This window comes from Nicotiana tabacum, chromosome 19, assembly GCF_000715075.1.
Source record: "Nicotiana tabacum cultivar K326 chromosome 19, ASM71507v2, whole genome shotgun sequence".
Taxonomy (NCBI): Eukaryota; Viridiplantae; Streptophyta; class Magnoliopsida; order Solanales; family Solanaceae; genus Nicotiana; species Nicotiana tabacum.
In genome coordinates this window covers 76874499-76898586 of record NC_134098.1, presented here as the reverse complement: position 1 = coordinate 76898586, position 24088 = coordinate 76874499, and the positions used below count along the sequence as shown (strand labels likewise).

The window sequence follows — 24088 nt, the reverse complement described above, 5'->3', positions numbered from 1 at the left end:
CACCAAACACAACAATAACAACATGTATACATTATTTTTTAACCTTATATACACACCAAAATATTACAAAATATCCCAACATACCCCAATCTCTTCATACACAAAACGGCCACCGTAGTAGTATCAAGCGGCTCGAAAATGCTACGACGAACGACCAGCCCATCACTCTGCATTTATGTGGTGTTTCTCTACAATCTTACTCCTCCAAAACTCCACAAAACAGTAGTAAAACACGCAGCCCAACAGCAACATAAAATAATCCACAAAACAGTATGCTATAAGTGAATAACTCGAACTCACGGCTTTTGATCACCGTCCCGTGAGTTCTAACTATTAGGAAACGAATTTATCAACCTTCCTTAATATTTAAACACTTAAATACAGAAAGTACACATTTTATTAACTATGAAGTACCTTCCAAAACTGAAACTACAAAGAAAAGAGAGGCGATATAGCGATACTTACGTCGTAGGGATCGTTTTAAGGTTTTCGTTTCTTGATTTTTTGCCTGGGATGATAATATTTTTTGAAGATCTTACAGAGAGCTTAAGAGTAAAGTTAGGGGCCTTATTTGGTTGTGTGTTCTGGAAAATTGAAGAAAGAAATGAGATAAGGATATAAATATCCATTTTGTTTGAAAAGTCAAAAGGTGTTACTTGGCACCCTAGCATTGGTCCTTCTTCCAACGGTTATAACTTTTTGTCCGGGTGTCGTATGAGCGTACGGTTAAGAAAGTTAGAAACTAAATTCTAAGACCTTAAATTTGGTATATAATATATCCCAAAAAGACCTTATATAGTACACGAAATGTATTTCTCAAAAAGATCTATAACAAGGCAAATCCTTAGTCGATTTTTCCGCAACTTTAATCCGATTTTTCCCAAACTTCATATTTTCTATACAAACATCATATATAACCATATTATGACTTTAAAATCATTTAAATAATGATTAACAAGTCTCATATTTATTACGTCACCTTGGGACGCATAGGGTGTAACATTTGTAGTCGAAGAAGTGATTCCAATATCGATGCTTGCAATATCGAAGGAGCCGAATTCGGGCGCAAACCAAGAGGACAAATAGCAGTCACCGACACCGGCCACAACCCAGATGTATAAGCAAAAGACTTATGAAGACGACGATTACGGGGTTACGGGGTCCTTTTTGATCCTCGATGACTCCGACGCAACCAAATCGATAGTCGAATATCTGAAACAGGTTATATTGATAGAGCATATACCTGATCGGAAGGTATACCTGGGCACGGGGTTAACTCCCGAGATCAGGAAAAAACTTATTCAATTTCTTGTAGCTAACATAGATTGTTTCACTTAGTCCCATCTTGATATGACAGGGATCCCATCAGAGATAACAACTCACAAGCTAAGCCTAGACCCGAAAATCAATCCGGTCAAGCAGAAGAGGAGGCCCCAGTCCGAGGACAAACATGCTTTCATCAAGGACGAGGTATCTAAACTCCTTAAAATAGGGTCCATTTGGGAGGTTAAATACCTGGATTGGTTAGCAAACGTAATGGTAGTCCCTAAAAAGAAGAATAAACTAAGAATGTGTGTAGATTACAAAGATTTGAATAAGGCATGCCCCAAAAACTCTTTTCCTTTCCCCAACATCGATCGTATGATCGATTCCACGACCGGCCACGAGATCCTCCATTTTCTCGACGCCTATTCCGGGTACAATCAAATATGGATAACCTCCTTTATCACTAAATACGACACATATTGTTATAATATGATGCCATTCAGAGTAAAAGAAATTCTGGTGCCATCTATCAACGCCTAGTAAACTGGATGTTTGAGGAACAAATAGGAAAATCGATAGAGGTTTACATTGACGATATGTTGGTAAAGTCCCTGTGAGCAGAGAACCATTTAAAACATATGCAGAAAACCTTCAGCATATTGAAGAAGTACAATATGAAGCTGAACTCGGAACAATATGCGTTCGTAGTCGGATCAGGTAAATTTGTCGGGTTCATGGTATCCAACCGAGAAATCGTGATCAACCTTTTCAAGATCAAAACCATCAAAGATATCACGATCGTGGACAGCATAAAGATCGTGTAAAGGCTAACCGGCACATAGCCTCCCTAGGGCGATTTATTTCGAGGTCGCCTGACAAAAGCCATCGATTCTTTGCACTATTGAAAAAGAAGAATAACTTTTCGTGGACTCCGGAATGCCAACGAGCTTTGGAGGAGATAAAGAGATACTTATCGAACCCGCCACTACTTCACACACCAAAGACAGACGAACGATTGTACTTGTACGATCTCGGAGATAGCTTAAGTGGAGTCCTAGTTCGGGAAGAGCAAGGTACGCAATTTCCAATTTATTATGTTAGTAGGACCTTAGGTGTGGCCGAAACTAGGTACCCTCACCTAGAAAAACTGGCGCTCGCCCTACTAAGCGCCTCTAGGAAGATAAAACCATACTTACAGTGTCACCTCATATGTGTCGTAATTACTTACCCATTAAGGATTATTATTGTTACACCCCACATTTTTGTATATGAAAGCACGCCATAAATAAATTGACGAGAACTCGAAAATGAGATGTTACATCCCGTATTTTTTTGTACGCTAATATTTCATCGTAAGTTAATCGACGTAAGCTCGGGAACGAGATTATTTTGAGATGATAAGTATTATGCTATTCCAAACAAGTGATGAGAATATTCATGAAGGAGAGAGGGTAAGCAAATCAAAAAAAATGAAATTCCTCGAAATGTGACAATTTGGGATAAAATACGGTCCGAGCTATAATACCCGGTATTTATGGATTAATGCCATACAAGGTACCATATGGCCATGATAGTATGATGTATAAAGTGTATTAAAAAGGAGTAGTATTTTAGGTAATTTGAGATAATTCTCAATTATGTGGATAATCGGGTAATTATTAATTTTAGTGAGAGGTTAACAATTAATTAAGGAATTAAGTGGATAAATTTGGATAAGACTAACCCCCTCCCCAACGTGGCAGCAAACCCACCCCTAATAAATGACTCATAATGTCATTTGGTAATGTGGCAAAGTTTGAGAACTCTTTGGTTAAAGTATTAGAAATAATCTATATAATATTCTATAACTTATAAGATATGTTTGATCTTAAAAAATGGATAACTCTTTTACCAATTATAATCTTGATTCATAGACTTGCTTAAGCTCACGGGTGAAGCTCAAGAATTTCAAGAATCGCTTTATTCGCTACAAGACTTCTAATTCACAAAAGAACGTGAATTAGCAGTTAGCAAAGTAGCGGATTTTGAGCAAAGAATTTCATACAAAGTTACACTGCGTAATAGTAACGGGATTTGCAATTCTAAGAGAGCACTGTACAATCTTTTTCACGAATATCATACGGATTTTTCCCTACTTCGCTCCGCCGTTACGTGTTGTCGCAATCAACGGGTGTTAAAGGGATTGTCAAGAGAATCAGTTCAGGTATGTTAAGGCTATCCCTTCTTTTCTTTTGGCATGATCTATACGACACAAACAAAACGAGCAAATGAACAATTTTCATAAATGACTCTATTCATAGTAATATTAGGGGTGTCTATATTCTTGATTCCTCATTATTATATCTTCTGTTCGTGGGTCTCAGAAAAATACGTATTTGATAAAATTTATCCGACATGCATATTATTTTTATGACATTCTGAGAATATCTTATTAACGTGTTTCTTATGCATTTCATGCATTTATACATGTACATTGATCCATGACCAGATGGCATTATATACGCATATATTATATGTATATGGGATATGGAAAAAGGTTATGGCGTTATATACGCACCACCACCTGATCAGCTGGTATACATTGATAATTTTTTTCACAGTGGCCGAGATGATATGATGGGATGCCCTCAGAGGCTTGATGATGTTATGAACGCATATACCTATGCATGGTATGACATTTATACGCACATGCATGACATCTTAAAATTTCATGATTCATAGAGCTATTCAGAATTTCGGGTTGAGTTCTTTACTCCATGTTTCTCTCATGTCTATTATTTACTGATTTTTATTTCTTACATACTCGGTACATTATTTGTACTAACGTCCCTTTTTCCTGGGGATGCTGCGTTTTATGCCCGCAGGTCCCGATAGACAGATCGAGAGTCCTCCAAATAGGCGATCAGCTGAGCGGAAGATGTTGGTGCACTCCATTTATTTCGGAGTTGCTTGTTTGGTTAGTATGATTTAAATGTGTATTGTTTGGTATGGCGGGGCTCTGTCCCGACCTTTATGACATTTCTATACCCTTAGAGGCTTGTAGACATATGTCGTGTACGTGAAAGATTGTACGGCCTTGTCGGCCTATGTTTTGAGTTTATAAATGATCATGTTGGCCTATTAGGCCCGTATGTCACGTGTATATGATGATGTAATAATAAAGATACATTATGTTGATACTCGGTTGAGTAAGGTACCGGATGCCCGTCGCGGCCCATCGGTTTGGGTCGTGACAAAAGTGATATCAGAGCAGTTCTGTCCTAGGGAGTCTACAAGTCGTGTCTAGTAGAGTCTTATTTATGGGTGTGTTGTGCACCATACTTATAAGCAGGAGGCTACAGGGCATTTAGGATTGTCACTCTTTCTTCTTACTCTAGATCGTGTGGTAGAACTCAGTTGTAAGAACTCAATTTCCTAAACTTTATCTTATTCATAATACGACGATGCCTACATCTAAAAAGACGGTTGATAAGAGATTGCATGTGGCTGTAAAAGAGTTGAGTCAGAGGGACTCAATTTTGTATGATGCTTATGATGAGTAAATATAAGGTCTTCAGTAGATCATATGTGTACTAAGACGTGTAAGCCTTTTGATAAGGAGCCTTAAGGCAAAAATATCTATCCACCCCTATGGTGAAAGACAATGAGAGATTCAGAAGATAGATACAAATTTCAACAAGTAAAAGAAGGAAGATGAATAAGGGTACGAGGCGCCCAGTTAATGAAGATTATCAGTATTTACAATTCAGACAGAGGAATGTAAGCCTTTTGAGTTACCTTCAACAATAACAGAGGTATGTATAATTTGGCCACACCCATTTCATTTATACCCTATTGGGGGCTAACAGGTGTAGTTTAAGAAAAGGACAGGATATCAGGATCCGATTGGGGTTAGAGTAACCCAAAATAGTGAATGGATTGTTTGTGTTAGTTGACATTTCCGAAGGATATTACAAAGGTGCTAATAGATCTCCTTGTGAGGCACCCAAATGGTGCACTCTAAAATATTACAATTAGATGTGAATACTACCATGATAAAAAAAAATCAGAAGATAGGCACTGAAAGCCTGGAAGGGATAAATATTACCTTAGTGTAGCTCCCGTCCCCAGTGGAGAAAGAATGTTAGGCAACCCAAAGAGCCAATGGATGGAGCAAGGGGAGCTAAAAGCAAAAGAATGTCTTGTTCGAGTTTTCAGAATAAAGTGATAGACATAAATGTTAGCGGAAAATAAGAAGAGAGTTAATGAAGCATTATGAGTAAGATGTGATACATGGATGACAACGGTAGATCAAAAAGATGACAGTATTACAGAGTCTATAGTCAAAGTGAAGGAAAGGACGAGAGGTGACAGGCCTTGAGACAACAAAAGAGTATAGACCATAAAGTCATATCCTCATTTCGAGAAATACGTTCGTGACTCCAACGCGATTACCAAAAGGAAAAATTACACACCAGAGTAATAAGAAATCAGTATGGATTGGTGAACAAGATAAACTAAACATGAATTAGGGACTGAGTGATTCAATAATGGTCGACATCATAAAAATTTTAGATTTCGTTCCGGCGATAATAGAATGGACGACAGAAGAATACCCTTTAAAGGTCGTTCAGGAAGACGGTTCCCTAAAGCAAGCAAGGTGAGTAAAGTTAAGCTTAAGGGACTGTATGTGCCAGTTACACTAAGTGTTACCCTCGCGAGTGAGGAATTTTGTTATCCTTGGTACATAAGGATTACCGCTAGGCGAGTAAGGATCATCGATGATGTGAAATGATACCAAAGATGAAGAGGTAAAACATCTATAGGTAGATCCTCGTGGCTTCAGCTCTTAGTACTCCCCTAAGGGGAGAATATGGAGTTACGTGGCATTAAGTCGGAATTAAGTAATTCTATTAACTATGGAATAGTAAAGGAAGAGTGCGACAAAAATGAAAAGGGGATGAGATTGTACGTATTCAAATCCTACAAATGTGCTACAATTCCAGGATATTATGCAAGCACGATGTCAAGGAGAGGAAATAAGGGTTCCTGCCTGAGATGTTATTGATAAATAAGGAGCATGTGCGAGACGTAAGTTAAGATAAAGGAAATGACCCAAGAAAGATTATGCGGAATATTAATATGAGAAAGGGCCAACGAGTAGTCAGTAATTGATTCAGGAAGAGCCTAGTTATGGCTAAACATGGGGTTACAGACGAGGTAGCAGACCGTGTAAGATAAACATAGTAAAACCCAATATGGGGAATTCAGTCTCGCATATATGACCTCGGAACCCTTGAGAAATATTCAGATAGAAATTGGGGTAGTTAAATGTGACGTATAAGTGTTACATAAATAAAAGAGGATACCACTGGAAACAGTCAAAATTTAAGTTCAAAAGCAACACTACAAGCACACGAGCGTAAGCTACGGATAATTATAGGAGAGAAAGGACATTAAGTATTCGGTGTAAATAGCTCGTAGCTTTACAAGAGTCATAGAATCCTCCCTAAATACTACAATGAAAGACTAGCTGAGAAAGTAAGGAAGGAAGCTTTAACCTAAGCTGGGTGACCTAAGGAGGGAATGGTCTTATAACAACAGTCTCACAACAACATTGTATGCACTCCATAAGAAAATAGCACCTACTGTGGCTAATGAACGGGAAGTAAAATCAGAAGTGATATTCAACATCATATGAGTTGTATGGAATTTCAATATACATGGGCATGAAGATAAGCTAAGTATGCACGCAAAAAGGGGGCAGAAAGACCAGGAAAAGTAATTGCTTACGTTTGAAGAAAGCTGAGATAGAACAAAAAGAATTATTAGATTCATGATCCAAAGTTAGTTACGTTATGAACGCACTTAAGAGTTTGGAAGTTTTATACATGCAGCATATACAGCCGTAGAAGATTCCGGTATAAGTTAAAAGAAAGAATTGAGCCCAGGTCATAGATGAAGGATTGTATTATTAAAGGATTGTATCATGGACATTCCTCAGCGCCCATGAAAGGCTAAACTTAATAACTAATACCATGAGCCGCAGATCAAGAGATAGCTTAAGCCTACATAAAATCTGATCAGAAGAAGGAGGAAACTAAAGAGTTATATCAATGAAGTAAATCAAGAATCTAATTATTGGACCCAAAAAATTATAGAAATCGTGATTGAGAACATTACAGGATCACTCTTAATATCAAAGGTACCAGAGGGATAGTACAACAACCATGTTCTATAACGGCCCTATGATAAAGCCGGTTAGAAAAGTACCAGCCTTATAAGAAGTCAGTACGAAACTCCCACCGGATTGTGTATGTACCAGAGGTGCAAGTATTATAATAGAGCTTCAAGTTATGGACGTGAATTATACCTATGTGGAAGGGAGGTCATGAAAGAGATAGAAGATACGATGCGAGATTTTAAGGTAAGTAAGGTAAAGGTGAACAACGTACAAGATACTCAAAGGTAGAAGATCGTGAATATTCCATGCTTCGATAGAAGGCTAGAAGCATTGGGATTCAATATCCAAGAACGATAATAGCGTCATCAGTGACGTACCTTCCAGCCTATAGTTTGTAAGTACCGAGAGATCTAGTCAAGAGAGTAAAGAAGAGTTGGAGATGATGTGATGTCTCGCTTAATATTCCAGAATAACATAAGGGAATCAATGGTGCAAGAAAGTTGAAGTAAGGTTGTGAATAGTATAAATAGATACGTAGAGGTCGCAAGCTAAAGTATAGTAAAGCGACAAGATTTTATGACATGAGTAAGGATGAGAAAGGGCGAGTAAGAAAGTGACGAGAATGGGTCGGTTCTCGGGATTAATCCCATGAAAACATGAGAGACGATGTGTTCTCTAAGTTATATAAGGCTCAGTATAGCCTGAATGAACTCAAATAAGTCTAAGACTAGTAGCATTTAGAAGAGATGGAATGCTGCCCTGGTAGTGAAATGAAGGTGTAATTGTGACAGATAAAAGATAACGGTTGGGCCTTCGACTGAATAATGATTTGAAGAAAGAAAAATAAAGGGGAGAAGGAGAAAAGATTTCGCGAATGGCACGAGATCAAAATACCCCCATAAGGTGAATCACATCGAGATACTATGAAATACGATTACGGAAATCACTTCAAATATTCCTCGATGCAACGTAAGCCCTAGTGGCAAGGTTTTACGTAAGAAGATTCAAGTTATCAGTGGTATATTGTAGATCAATATTGAGGTGAATCAACAATGGATGGACAAAAATCACAAAGTACGAGATGAGATTAGACCGTCGTTCTTAAGATGAACAGTAATGAGGAAGCATTAAAGGACTTAGATTTATACATATGGGATAAGCAACAAGAATAACCTAGAGTTTGGTAGCAGGCCTCAGTAACGATAAATCAAAGTACGTGTTATGGTATATTATGACCTACCTAGATGTAGTAAAGTCATACGGATGGATAACCGGGGCTATGAAACAAGATATAGCAATAGCAGTAAGTTCGACAAAGTACTAAGGGAAGGACTTCAGTATGCCTATAAATGCCCAGAGGGACATCTTTAGTTCTGTATATGTTCACAAAGTGAAGCCTAGATATTGGCTAAAAGCTGAAGGAAAGAGTCGCATAGGCGCATTTATAAGGTCAGAGTCGCACATGCTGCATGATAGAAGGTAGCAACAGTTACGAGATTGGAAGGATTCCGATCACATGTCGTGGTGTGAGAAAGAGACCTAAATGGAGGGGATGCCCTGGCCTTTGGATTTATTCACAGAACAGTTGCCTAGATGGCAAGGAGAGTAATAAAGTATTCGGAAGACATAGACTATGAAAATGATCAGTGCACCAGTCAACATTCGAGGACGAATGTTCCAAAGGGGGGAATGATGTTACACCCCACATTTTCGTATATGAAAGCACGCCATAAATATATTGATGAGAGCTCGGCAATGAGATGTTACATCCCGTATTTTTTTTTGTACGCTAATATTTCGTCATAAGTTAATGGACGTAAGCTCAGGAACGAGATTATTTTGAGATTATAAGTATTATGCTATTCCAAACAAGTGATAAAAATATTCATGAAGGAGAGAGGGTAAGCAAATCGAAGAAAATGAAATTCCTCGAAGTTTGATAATTTGGGATAAAATACGGTCTGAGTTATAATATCCGGTATTTATGGATTAATGCTATACACGGTACCATATGGCCATGATATCATGATGTATAAAGTGTATTAAAAAGGAGTAGTATTTTAGGTAATTTGAGATAATTTTCAATTATGTGAATAATCGGATAATTATTGATTTTAGTGGGAGGTTAACAATTAATTAAGGAATTAAGTGGATAAATTTGGATAAGACTAACCCCCTCCCAACATGGCAGCAAACCCACCCCTAATAAATGACCCATAATGTCATTTGGTAATGTGGCAAAGTTTGAGAACTCTTTGGTTAAAGTATTAGAAATAATCTATATAATATTCTATAACTTATAAGATATGTTTGATCTTAAGAAATGGATAACTCTTTTACCAATTATAATCTTGATTCATAGACTTGCTTAAGCTCACGGGTGAAGCTCAAGAATTTCAAGAATCACCTTATTCACTACAAGACTTCTAATTCACAAAAGAACATGAATTAGCAGTTAGCAAAGTAGTGGATTTTGAGAAAAGAATTTCATACAAAGTTACACTGTGTAATAGTAACGGGATTTGCAATTCTAAGTGATCACGGTACAATCTTTCTCACGAACATCATACGGATTTTCTCCTACTTCGCTCCGCCGTTACGTGTTGTCGCAATCAACGGGTGTTAAAGGGATTGTCAAGAGAATCGGTTCAGGTATATTAAGGCTATCCCTTCTTTCCTTTTGGCATGATCTATATGACACGAACGAAACGAGCAAATGCACAATTTTCATAAATGTCTCTATTCATAGTAATATTAGGAGTGTCAATATTCTTGATTCCCCATGTTAATTATTATTATATCTTCTGTTCATGGGTCTCAGAAAAATACATATTTGATAAAATTTATCCAACATGCATATCATTTTTATGACATTTCGAGAAAATCTTATTAACGTGTTTCTTATACATTTTCATGCATTTATACATGTACATTGACCCATGACTAGATGGCGTTATATATGTGTATATTATATGTATATGGGATATGGAAAAAGGTTATGGCGTTATATACGCACCACCACCTGATCAGCTGATATAGGTTGATGATTTTGCCCACAATGGCTGAGATGATATGATGGGATGCCCTCAGAGGCTTGATGATATTATGAACCCATATACCTATGCATGGTATGACATTTATACGCACATGCATGACATTATAAATTTTCATGATTCATAATGCTATTCAGAATTTTAGGTTGAGTTCTTTACTCTATATTTCTCTTTATTTGTACTAACGTCCCTTTTGCCTGGGGACGCTGCGTTTCATGCCCGCAGGTCCCAATAGACAGGTCGAGAGTCCTCCAAGTAGGCGATCAGCTGAGCGGAAGATGTTGGTGCACTCCATTTATTCCGGAGTTGCTTGTTTGGTTAGTATGATTTAGATGTGTATTGTTTGGTATGTCGGGGTTCTGTCCCGACCTTTATGACATTTTTGTACCCTTAGAGGCTTGTAGACATATATCGTGTACCAAGTGCGACTCACTTCTTGTGGTAAACCAAGTTAATGGGACATTCGAGGTTAGGGAAGAACGAATGCAGATATACTTGGACAAGTTACATGTGACATTACATCGGTTCAGAGAATGGACTTTGCAACATGTAACTCCATAACCTCGGTACCTATAGGTAACGACATTACAGGTGACATTACATCGGTCGAAGACAACGAGATAAACTCGGGAGAAGTTGTACAGCTTATGAGATCGGTGGTGGAAGAAGGCCACGCCGAGATCAACTCAACGAGCCTAACTTGTGACTAGAGGAATAAGTACGTGGAATATCTCTGGACCGAAAAACTACCCTCGGACCCAAATGAATCAAGAGCCCTACGTATGAAGTGAGACCAATTTAGTTCGAGGATGGAACCTTAGTCAGAAGAACGATTGGTGGCCCGATCGCGATATGTTTGGGACCAGGGGATACCGAATACATTTTAAGGGGAATCCACGAAGGTACCTATAGGAATCATTCGGGCGCCGAATCACTGGTTCAAAAAATAATCAGAGCCGGTTGCTACTTGATCGACATGGAAAAAGACGCAAAGGAGTACATTCGAAAATGAGATGGATGCCAAAGGAATGCTTCGATGATTCATCGAGCATGAGAACCGCTACATTCGGTCTTATCACCATTGCCATTCATGAAATGAGGGATGGACATTGTTGGCCCCCTTCCACGGGTTTCCGGTAAGGCTCAATTTATTTTATTTATGACATACTATTTTTCTAAATGGGTGGAAGCACGGGCATATGAGAAGGTCAGAGAAAATGAAATTATCGATTTTATATGGGACTACATCATATGTCGGTTAGGAATACCGGCCGAGATCGTGTGAGACAACGGGAAACATCGACAGCAAAGTAAGCAAGTTTCTCGAAGACCATAATATCAAAAGGATCTTATCCACTTCCTACCACACTAGTGGGAACGGACAAGCATAATCCACCAATAAAACCATAATCCAAAACCTCAAAAAGAGGTTGACCGATGCCAAAGGAAGATGGAAGGAGATATTGCCCGAGGTCCTATGGGCATACCGTACAACCTCAAAATCCAGTACCGGGGCCACCCCCATTTTCTTTGGTCAATAGCACCGAAACTTTAATATCGGTCGAGGTCAGAGAATCGAGCATCAAATTCTGATATGCAACAAAGGAATCAAACGACGAGGCTATGAGTACGAGCCTGGAGCTATTAGATAAAAGGCGTGAAGCCGCCCTTATCCGGTTGGCCGCTCAAAAATAGCGGATCGAGAGATATTATAATCGAAGGGCCAACCTTCGATACTTCAATACCGGGGACTTGGTACTAAGAAAATTTACACTGAACACGTGAAACCCGAACAAAGGGAAATTGGGGCTAAACTGTGAAGGACCGTACCAAATAATCGAGATTACCTAAAAAGGATCCTACAAGCTCGGAATAATAAATGACAAGCAATTGCCAAGCAACTGGAATATAACTCACTTGAAGCAATATTACCGGTAAGGTACGATATCGTTCTTTCTTTTATTTTACATTTCAAACTAATACTTGCATGTGACCAACTAGGGATGATGCGAGATCCTAGGTCTGAAAGAATGCGTAGCACTCTTTTTCCGTTGAACCGGCTTTGTTCCAAATGGGTTTTCCGGCAAGGTTTTTAACAAGGCCACAAGTAAATTGTGCTAACTTAGAATTGAAGGCTAGCTACGAACCGGTGACAATAATCACAACAGCATTCGGGGCCAATCTTCAGTTAGCCCCGAACACTGGGGGCAATTCCCTCGAATATTGACTTTAACAAGGAAAGAAACTTCGTGATTGAAGGGTCTCAATCAATATGATTTATTGTAAGGGCCAAACGGTCAAATGAACCGTGCCCACACAAACCGCTCGAGCCCTGGCACAAAACATGTATACATGTATAACTATTGTGCACAAGAATATAAAGAAGATTCTTCCTTGTACATAAACATCTTGTCCTTTAAAAAAAATTCTTACATCTTTCAAGAAGATAAAGCTATCGAGCCCAAGGGCCACCTTAATATGAGTTCAAACATTCACTCTCACTCGGGGACTGGTACTTTGGCATTGCCCGAATTTAAAGGCTAAGGCCATTCCGAGTTAACAAAACCCGAGGGAACAAAACTTATTTGGCAATGCCCGAATTTAAAGGCTAAGGCCAGTCCGGGTTAACAAAACTTGAGGGCACAAAGCTTATTTGGCATTGCCCGATTTAAAAGGCTAAAGTCGTTCCGAGTTAATAACACTCGAGGGCATGAAGCTTATTTGGCATTGCCCGAATTAAAAGGCTAAGGCCGTTCCGAGTTAATAACACTCGAGGGCATGAAACTTATTTAGCGTTGCCCGAATTAAAAGGCTAAGGTTGTTCCGAGTTAATAACACTCGAGGGCATGAAGTTTATTTGGCATTGCCGGAATTAAAAGGCTAATACCGTTTCAAGTTAATAACACTCGAGGGCATGAAGCTTATGTGGTGTTGCCTGAATTAAAAGGCTAAGGCCGTTCCGAGTTAACAAAAACCGAGGGCACAAAAGCTTATTTGACATTGGCCGAACTAAAAATGCTACAGCCATATTAACACGACTCGGATACGTCCGAGACTCATAACAAAAATAAGGCCTTCCAAAAATTCTTATAACTGGTTCTAAAGGCTACCCTCGGCAAGCTATAAACCTAAATTATTTTGGGAAAAAGTTTTCGATAACACTGAATCCCTACAATGCCTCAACACAAAGTAACGTTAAAAGCAAGTCGAACATAACCTAACTATTTCATGCTAAGGCATTTCGACCTTTGCGAAGACAAATAAAAAAGCAAAGGAAAAATTCAAAAGTGATATATATATATATCAAATTTTCTTTACAAGAGCTGAATAACTCCGATACATATTTTTTACAAAGGCCGAACGGCCTCAACAAAAAAGATGGTACAAAAAGATGGCCTAATCTTCATCGGGGGCCACGTCATTGCCTACAGGGTATTCGCCACCATCAGACTCACCCGACTCGTCAGGCCCCTTGGAATCTTCCTCGGGATAAGCCAGCTTCCTGGCCTTGGCTTCGTATATCTTGGTTGTCTCGACTTCAGCCAATAAGTCAAAATTCTGAGCATGGACTCCCTTGAGGGCATCCCTCGACATCGGCCTTATGCTGGGCCACCTTATCGTCAGCCTTGGCTCTGACCACGGCAACCTCTGACTTGGCCGCCTTAAGCTCCTTGGCCAGATTTTCTTGACCGGAGACAACCGAGTTCAGTTGAGACTGAAGCCCTTCGATCTTTTTGGCCTGCACCAAGTTTTTCTCCTTTTTAGCCTGAAAATGAACCTCAACCGAAGCTAACTGAGCTCGGGCAGTCTCCTTCTCCGAGGCCAGGCGATCCATGTTTTTCTTCCATTCTTCGACCTCGGCTTTGACCGTATCCACCTCCCACCAGAGCTGCTCGATCTGCTCAAGCTTTTTTTGAACCTGCAGGTTCTGATCGTTAGCCATTGTATCTGACTCATCATGACTAACTTAAAAAACTCTTCTTACCTGCTTGAACAAATCGGCATGCTCCTTCCGAGCCGTTTCTAGCTCAGACTAGGATTTTTCACTAAGAAACTTGTAAGCATTCTTCTTCTCAGTAAGCTACTGGGTCTCGACCTCGTAACATTTGAACTCTTCCAGGTATTGAAGAAAAGCCTCGTGATGAAGTACTAACTCCTGCAAGAGCAAAGGAAAATGTCACTATTATTTACGAATAAATCCAAGTACATAATAAGGGAAATTCGAAGTTACCCGATTCAACGCCTATTGAGCTTCGTTGAATAGGCATGGCGCTTCCACCTCGTTCATTTTGGCATGATCCTCTTCGATCACCAAGCACCGAAGGTAACTGGCCATCCCCATGGGGGAAGAGAGAACCTGTGCATCCTCCGGAATGGACATAAAGATTGCTCGCTTCCGGTAGGATTAACACTCGGAGTCGGGAACCGATTTACTAATTTTGGGCTCGAAGAAGACCCACCAACTCCGGAGACGGTATCTTCTTTGGTACTGGTAGGTCACCCAACCTGGTTACATCCTCTGAGGTGGTAGAATCTAAGCCGTCGAAGAAGTTGTGAAAAAATATTGCTGCTCCTTGGGGGCCCTCCCTGAGAAGACCTTTCAATGTCTGAGCCTCGTTTATCATAGAATCAGTAAACAAAGGCGACCCAGAGAGATTTATCACACCGAGTGCCTCCTTCGGAACATTGTCTTCTGACCGAGAAGTACCGTCCATGATTTCTTTATCGGCCTCCCCATCTCGGGGCAAAATGGCCTCAACCATACCTAGTTCGGGGGCCTCGGCCATTGCTTCTTCTTCAGGCCTCCCTGGTTTGAGGCATTTTGGAACCGCTTCTCACGCGGGCCACCAATTCGGATTCTTCTTCTTCTTCGGACTCATCCCTCAACCGGTGGACTGAGTCCGATGGGAGTCTTCGGGCACTGGTATTTTCTTTAAGTTTGCGCGTCACCCGCTTCCTCGATCTCTTCTTTTCAGGGCTCGAGGAGCTCGAAGCTTTTTTCCTTTTATTCTCTTTATCCTGCTTCGGAGCAGGGGGCTCGGTGAAAATGTCATCATCACCGGACGGAGGCCTCATTTCAACATCTTTCGGTAAACCTACAAAAGGAAAGTAAAACAAGTTAAAAATCGACGGCGTGAAAGTAAGGTCGAATATAACTTAAAGAAAAAATCTCACCATGAGAACGGGCCTCCCATCTGCCCTTCGAAAGCTCACGATATGAGCGCTCAGAGTAATATCTATGTGTTCCAATACCCTTGACCCACTCCTTGAGTCAGGGTACTGCACCATGCATCCGAGCAGTAGTTGCACCATCACAAAATATCGATGAAGAAGGAAAGAAAAGGAAAAGCTATAAAATAAATCTTGAAGGCAAGGTTTTACTTACGTTTCATGTTCCATTTTTCAGAAAATGGCATATCCTCGGCTAGGATTAAATGTGAGGTCTTCACTCTAACAAATCAGCCCAATCAACCTCAGTCCTGATTCTTATCGATGCTCGAGAATGGGGACTTACTCCCCGACGTGCAAGCTTGATTAATCCCCCTCGATAAAGTCGGGGACTATACAAACACATTAAATGATCGATGGTGAAGGGACACCCCTCGATCTTGCTCATGAAGAAGCGAAGAAGAATTACTATCCTCCAAAACGAGGGGTGAATTTGACCAAGGGTCACCTCGTACCTCTTATAGAAGGCGACGATGACTTGATCCAAGGGGCCCAACATGAAGGAATAAGTGTAAACACTCAATAAATCCTCCACGTGGGTGGTAATGGCTTCCTCGGACTTGGGTACCACCATGTGCTTGTCAGCCCAGTTACAATCTTTTTTGACCTCGGAGAGAACGTCATCGGTGACCGAACAGATATATCTCGAGACCGGTTCACACCGAACCGGCACCGAGGAGGTTTTCTCGACCTTAAAATCAGTACCGGTTGGGCACCCCGTAGGTACGAATAATTTCAGAGGGGGTTCCGGTACCCGTTCCTCAACAGCAATAGACGAAACATTTTTTTCAACAGATGGTCGTGAGGAAGCGCAGTTTTCTTTTTGAGGAACAAACTTTGAAGTTTTTGCCCATTTCTTATAAACAGTGGAGAAAATAAAGTGTTGGTAAAAAAGGAGGCGAGCTTAGCAAATAACTTATGTAAATTTTCAAAGAACTAGAAGAGAAGAAGTTTTGAGGCTAAGCTAGAAAATCAGAAGATGAAGGTGATGAAGCTTTCTTTAGAAAACAAGAGAAGAGTTTGAATGTAAAAGTTCTAATGAATGGATTAAAGGATATTTATAGTTTTCTCAAACGGCGGTTCACATCCTGAAGTGGCCGACTATTAACTGACACATATTTAATGCCATGAAGACTGGGCCGACGGGACATTTCAACTATTCTTGTCACTTACATCATGAATTCGTCGTCATGATTTATCGAAATGGGAATCGGAAGCTCGTATCATTTCTCATCAATTACACTCCAAAAAACAAAGGGATTTTGACGTCATGTTTTTGTCACTTGCGTCATGATATATCGAAGTGAGAATCTGAGGCTCATGTCATTCATCGTCATCTACTCTCCGAAGAACGAGGGGACTATCAGTATACTGGTAAAATCGAGCTTGATATTCGATCGAGCTTCCGAACTCCCTGATTAGGCCAGGGTCAAAATATCTGTGGTCGAGTGAAGTCGAGCTCGAAGATCGATCTAACGTCTAACACCATCGGCCAAGATCGGCACATGGTGATTATGATCGAAACCCAAAGCATTGTCAACGTTAGCCATCGAAACCATTAGATTTGCCCTCGGTTTTACCGAAGGCGTAACCGGTCCTATTTCCAACGGCCTCGAAGAAAGCTTTGTCAACTCATCCGGCAGGGGTCCGTAATTCTCGCCATTAATCAGTCATTATGGCAGAAATCACAGAACAACTCAAAAAGAGAACTAACGGTCAACAAATCAAGGACTTTTGCCTTTTATAGAATAATAAAATAATATCTTAAAAAGTAGATATCTCCTAGTATATAAAGGGGACTTGACAATTCATTAGGGACATTGTAACATACACTCATAAGCAATACATTATCGTTATACTTATTTCTTTGCTATCTTGGTGTCAATCAAAGTGCATTCAATTCAAGGGTGGCTTGCGTTCTTAAGCTGAAATCATCAAATTCCTGTGGTTTGTAGTTATTTTATCGCTATTTATTTTAATTGTAATCTAATTTATCGCTTTGTATCAAGTTAATTCACACATCCTTATAACTACTAACAAATTCAATTGTTATCCGATTTTGAGGGTAAACAAGTGTAAATGCTCAATAGGAACAACCATAAATTCAAGTGTTTAAATGAAAAATTATGTCAACTTTAAATCTTTTCGTATGTGTTCAATCCTTCTAAAATTTTATGCCAACTCATCACTTATATAAATAATCCATAATATGCCCCTAACATCGCGACGCTACAGGAGTCGGGACTAATTCATTAATCAATTAAAAGAAATGAAAGCAGTAAGAACCGTACGTGATTGGTAATCTACACACGGCAGTAGATCGTTAGAATTACGCATTCTAGTCTCTAGAAAAGCCAATTGGATGGTTTCTTAAGTTTAAAAATGGGCTTGACAAACCGGTACAAATTTAAGGGGGGCGTTAGGCCATTTGTTAGGCTATTTTGCAATCGCTGAACCTATGTGTTAGCGTTAGTGATGGCAAAAGTGAAACAAGAAATTCTCTCAAAAAATTATTATATTTAAAAATTCATGAATAATATGCTTTATCTTTCGGTTAACTTTCTATTTGTATTAAATATAGATTGATCAGATAATTTATTAAGTAATTTTTACATTATACGTTTTCGATACATCCATATTCGACTCACCCGGCCGTTTGACCCCCTAGTTAGCGTGTTAGGTAATCTACACATGGCAGTTGATCCTTAGGATTATTAGTTTTAGTTTGGCGCTCTGAAGATTTTGCGGAGGCGACAATGTGTAGGTAGGCCACGTCAATATTATCTACCCCAGAAACTGCTTTAGCCATAAAGACGACAAACACACCTTATCACTATATATCACCGTCCATTATTTGTCCCCTTTAAATCCCAGCTTCACTGCTCATTACTCCATCGCCTTCTTTACTGCAACTTCAATCAAAGAATGGATTCTACCCCATCATCCGAAATTGTTTATGATATCCCAATGCTTTTTCAGGTCTACAAAGATGGCCGTGTCGAAAGGTATCGAAAACATGACTTTGTCCCTCCTTCCGACAATCCAATTACAGGTGTCCGATCCAAAGATGTCGTCATCGTACCAGAAAACAACGTAACAGTACGACTTTTCCTTCCTAAAATCACCCAAAACGACCAGAAATTTCCTGTCCTTGTGTACCTCCACGGGGGCGGGTTTGCAATAGAATCAGCGTTTTCTACTTACTACGATAGTTACCTTCACTCTGTAGCTGCAGAAACCAATGTACTTGCTATATCCGTCGAGTATCGATTAGCCCCAGAACACAAAATTCCTTCGTGTTATGATGATTCGTGGGCTGTTATGAAATGGGTTGCTCAGCACGCAAATGGTGAACAGGGAACTGAACCATGGCTGAAAATCCATGCCGACTTCTCCCGAGTTTTCTTGGCAGGTAAATGGGCCGGTTGGGTCAAATTTAAGTTGATGAAAACGGGTCAAATCGATAAATGAATCGTGATCTAGACTGTCAAAAGTTTGCACGAATAAGAATGGATTGGTTCACGACGGAGCATAACTCAACTTGCTGATCAACATGACCCGATGTCTCATCTCTTTTTACCACTAATAAAATATGAAATCTAATACTATATTTTTTAATGATCAATTATTAGGTTAAATTCTTTCCAAGTTTACAGAATTTGCATCTTCATATTTGAATTTGTATATTTGAGTTTTTTGGTTGCATTTTGATTGATTAAGGGGTAATTTTAGAAGTTATTTTGAATTCAACCTGTCGGATCAAGCAAATAACGGGACATAACTCAATCCGTTTAAACATGAGCAGGTTGAATTAGTTACCAAAATATGTAGTGATTTTGCCACCTCTTTTGGCAGGTGACAGCGCAGGAGCCAATATTGCTCATAACATGATGATGCGAGCAAGTGTAGATGAAGATAAATTAGGAGATGGCTTGAAACTTGTTGGAATGGCACTGGTTCAGCCCTATTTTGGTAACAATGGGCCAGATAGAATTTGGTCATATTGTTGCCCAGAAAATCCGAATACAGATGACCCAAGATTCAATCCAGCAGCTCATCCAAGTTTGTTGTCTAAGCTTATTTGCTCGAAGATTTTGATATGCACTGGGGAGAAGGATTTTATAAGAGATAGAGGCTGGACATACTATGAAGCACTAAAGAAATGTGGATGGAAAGGTGAAGTGGAGATTAAAGAGACAGAAGGAGAAGAACATGTTTTTCATTTGGTTAAACCAACTTGTGACAAAGCTAAGGCCTTGATGAAATGGCTGGCCGATTTCTTTCAATAATCAAGCTGAATTCTTGTTGTGTAAAATCTCTCTACTAGTTCAGTTGTTTCTCTTTTTTCATTTCTAATTAAATAAGTCAATGTCTCAGGTAACTTATATGCTTCACTTTCTCGGAATAAAACTTGAAGTGGAAATGCAAAGAAGATTTTAGCAGAATTCATAATCAAGCCATGAACTGAATGAATTTGAAGTGATCTTATCCTACCAATTTTATTAACGTCACAAAACGATTTCTGTATATGAGCACACTTGAGTAGATAAATTGGCTAATTGCATAAGGTTGTTTGGGACTGAGGCAGCTATTGTTGTTGTTGAAAGTTGTAGCAGCACTTTATACAGTAACTGCGCAATGTGCCTTGCTACTGCAAACTTTGGTCACGGAATAGCTCACGCAATTTTTCAATTTTTCGTTTTCATTTAAGAACAAAAATAAAAGGAAAATAGTCATTTGGTTAGATGGGAAAGGGAGTATTCAACGGGGAACTCTTAAGTAATTGCATTTGAACGTTTTTCAACTAATTTGAATGCAGTGGACTTTCGGTGATATGAGATGCCAACTTCAAAGGGATAAATTGTAACAAATTAATTTTTACACTTGCAGTACTTGTATAAACAAAAAAAAAACAAAGTACTTTTGAGTTTGAAGAAACTTGGACAACCGGTGCATTCGATGTTTAAGTGTGCAATAAAATTAGGAATTAAATTCATCCTCCAATTTTCCTCACAAGGTGAAGGAGGAAATCATATAATTCCCGTCCGGATAATTTTCCAAAACATATGCTTTCTAAACATATTACTATAAAGTATGATTTAGAACAAAGGTGAGATACGTTGCTAAGAAACTTATCTTGAAAACAGGACAAAACTTCTTAAGTTAAAATAAATATCCACACAACTAGTTTTGTTTGTCAAAAACTAATCGGGCAAGCCTACCGTAAAAATCCAAAGGCCAATGCAAAGTCTGGTTGTTGATTTTTCTAGTCCTTTTCCATAAATACGAAAGCCACAAACAATTTGGATTTGGCTCACCTCCTTTAGGTGATCTCTCTAGTTCCTTCAATGCCACTCTGTATAGTATACACGTGTCTATTTGTATACGGTCGAAATAGATTTCGGCCTTCCTACGTTCGATCGAGTTCGAATGTTAAAAAGTCGGAATTACATTTTCGGGAGTGAGCTCCGAAGTCGGTATTAACGAGCCTCGAGCCCGAAGGTCGATCGAGGGGTCGGCTCGATAACTCTATCGAGCCCGTGGCCGAATCGATCCGCAAGGCACTACTTCGAGGTCGGAAATACGCGACGCACATCTCGAAGGTCGGACTCGAGCCAAGACCGAAAGGCCCAACCCAGTAACGAACTCGAGCCAGTATCGAGCTCACAGACAAGAGTCGTTGCGACCGCACCAAGAGAGAGAATCTTGACAGGAATCAAGGAAGAGACAGGTCATCATGGGCCTTCCACTATATGTTTTATTTTATTATTTTTTGTAATAACCCTCTTCTATAAAAGGGGGAATCCTTTTTAAGCTAAAGGGCAGAATGCATTGTAACAAAAGATCACTTCTCATATTGAAAGATAGTTCCTCATGCTTGTTTTATTTTAACTTATTCATTCTTTTGCTCAATATTCCCATTCTTATAGTCAGGAATATACGTATCTCTATTTCCCTATACGATTTATATCACATTGTATCGTATATCCTTAGAACCACACATAAAATCTAACGTTATCCGATTTTTTCGGTAAATAGTTTGGCGCTCACCGTGGGGCTAAGGGTAACAGTGATCGTTTGATACAAATCTAAAGTGCACGTCAGCTTATAACTTCAAATCAGCAATGGCTTTACTTATCGACCACGAAGCCGGCCTTCAAGATGAAACCAATAACTTGGCACCTGGGGCCGGAAGGCCAATTAACGATGGCACCGAGGCTCGAATCGAAGTACCCGAAATTCGAGCCGAAATACCATTGGATGTCAATTCACAAATAGCTTTGGAGGCAAATCAGCGTTCCGAACCGGAATGAAGCATTCAGGGCGGTACTCGATCCATAGCCCGAGACACACAAAACGCGATGAAAATCGGGGCCAGCTTACGTACGATCTTCGAGATGCTACAAGCCCAACAAGTAGCGATAGCTCAGTTACAGAGCCAAACTCGCGCACAAAGCAGGCAGGATTCCAATCCACTTCGAGAAGTCACCCTCGGAACAGAGCCCGCCATAGTGAAATCAAATGAGCAAGAATCGGGGACTACTCCTAAAATTACTAAATTGCTCGAGGAACTCACAAAACGAGTCGAAGCCAACGACAAGAGAGTGGAAACATACAATGTTAGGGTCGATCAAATCCCGGGGGCTCCACCAATGATAAAGGGGCTTGATTCAAAAAAAATTCATACAAAAGCCTTTTCCGTCGAGTGCGGTGCCGAAACCAATCCCAAAAAAATTCCGTATAGCCCGAAATTCTCAAATATAACGGTACGACCAATCCTAACGAACATGTCACCTCTTACACATGTGCCATCAAAGGCAACGATTTGGAGGACGATGAGATCGAATCCGTGTTGTTGAAAAAGTTCAAGGAGACCCTCTCGAAGGGAGCGATGATCTGGTATCACAATTTACCATCGAATTCCATCGATTCTTTTGCCATGTTAGCAGATTCGTTCGTAAAGGCACATGCTGGTGCCATAAAGATTGCAACAAGGAAATCAGACATCTTCAAAGTAAAGCAAAGGGAGAATGAAATGCTGAGGGAATTCGTATCCCGATTTCAAATGAAACGCATGGAATTACCACCGATCACAGACGATTGGGCCGTACAAGCTTTCACCCAAGGGTTGAATAAGCTAAGCTCGACATCATCACATCGGCTGAAACAAAATTTGATCGAGTATCCAGCGATAACTTGGGCAGATGTACACAACCGATACCAATCGAAAATTAGGGTCGAGGATGATCAGTTGGGAGCTCCGTACGGACCCGTGCATTAGAATAGGACAGTTACTAAAAACCAAAAGGAGATCGACAGAGAACAAAGGTCAAACAGTGACCGATATCGACCGTATGTCGCAGATCGGGTGAACAACGGTTCAGTACGCAATGCAGTTCAAAATAATCGAAGGATTGATCGAGGGAAAAATTCTCGGGACTTATCAGTAAGAGCGGCTTCGATAAATATGCCGATCCTATAGAAGCACCTCGATTATCAGAATATAACTTCAGCGTTGGTGCATCCGCTATCGTGTCAGCCATCGGACGCATCAAAGACACTAAATGGCCTCGACCCTTGCAGACCGATCCTGCCCGAAGAAATCCCAATCAAACGTGCGAATATCATCGTACCCATGGCCACAGAACGGAAGATTGCAAGCAACTAAGAGAGGAGATAGTCCGCTTATTTAACAAAGGGCACCTTCGGGAATTTCCGAGTGATAGGGCGAGGAACCATTTTAAAAACAGGGATTTCAGCAAGCAAAACGAGCAAGAAGAACCGCAGCACGTCATCCACATGATCATCGGCGGCATCGATACCCCTCAGGGACCAGTGCTTAAACGCACTAAAACATCGATTGTGAGGGAAAAGCGATCTCGGACTCAAGATTATGTACCCATGGGGACTTTGTCCTTTGATGATGAAGATGCAGAAGGGGTCATCCAACCTCATAACGACGCACTGGTAATATCCGTACTCATGAATAAAACTAAAATTAAGCGTGTGTTAATCGATCCAGGTAGCTCGGCCAATATCATCCGATTGAAGATAGTAGAGCAGTTCGGCCTACAGGATCAGATCATACCCGTAACTCTGGTTCTAAACGGGTTCAATATGGCATGTGAAACCACCAAAGGCGAGATAATCCTACCAATAAATGTGGCCGGAACCATCCAGGAAACAAAGTTTCACGTGATCGAAGGTGATATGAGATAAAACGCCCTTTTCGGAAGGCCCTGGATCCACAACATGAGAGTTGTACCTTCGACCCTACACCAGGCCCTCAAATTCCCGACATCGAGAGGTGTCAAAATGGTGTACGGAGAACAGCCAGCCGCAAAGGAAATGTTCGTCGTCGAGGAAGCTAAACCAA

The 24088-nt window shown here is 40.1% G+C and overlaps 1 protein-coding gene across 1 annotated transcript; it reads left to right on the top strand.

The window, feature by feature from the left end:
- The first annotated feature begins 18518 nt into the window (after nucleotides 1-18518).
- Nucleotides 18519-20105, top strand: LOC107809294 (putative carboxylesterase 12). Its single transcript, XM_016633899.2, has 2 exons — nucleotides 18519-19123; nucleotides 19567-20105. Exons 1-2 carry the CDS (start codon nucleotides 18637-18639, stop codon nucleotides 19998-20000), a joined length of 921 nt encoding a protein of 306 aa, XP_016489385.1. The 5' UTR covers nucleotides 18519-18636; the 3' UTR covers nucleotides 20001-20105.
- Nucleotides 20106-24088: the final 3983 nt, after the last annotated feature.

Excerpts from the sequence above, each read along its gene's own strand:
- LOC107809294 (XM_016633899.2), top strand. The coding sequence starts at position 18,637 with ATGGATTCTACCCCATCATCCGAAATTGTTTATGATATCCCAATGCTT. Across the intron at positions 19,124-19,566 it reads CTCCCGAGTTTTCTTGGCAG|GTGACAGCGCAGGAGCCAAT; the intron begins GTAAATGGGCCG and ends CTCTTTTGGCAG.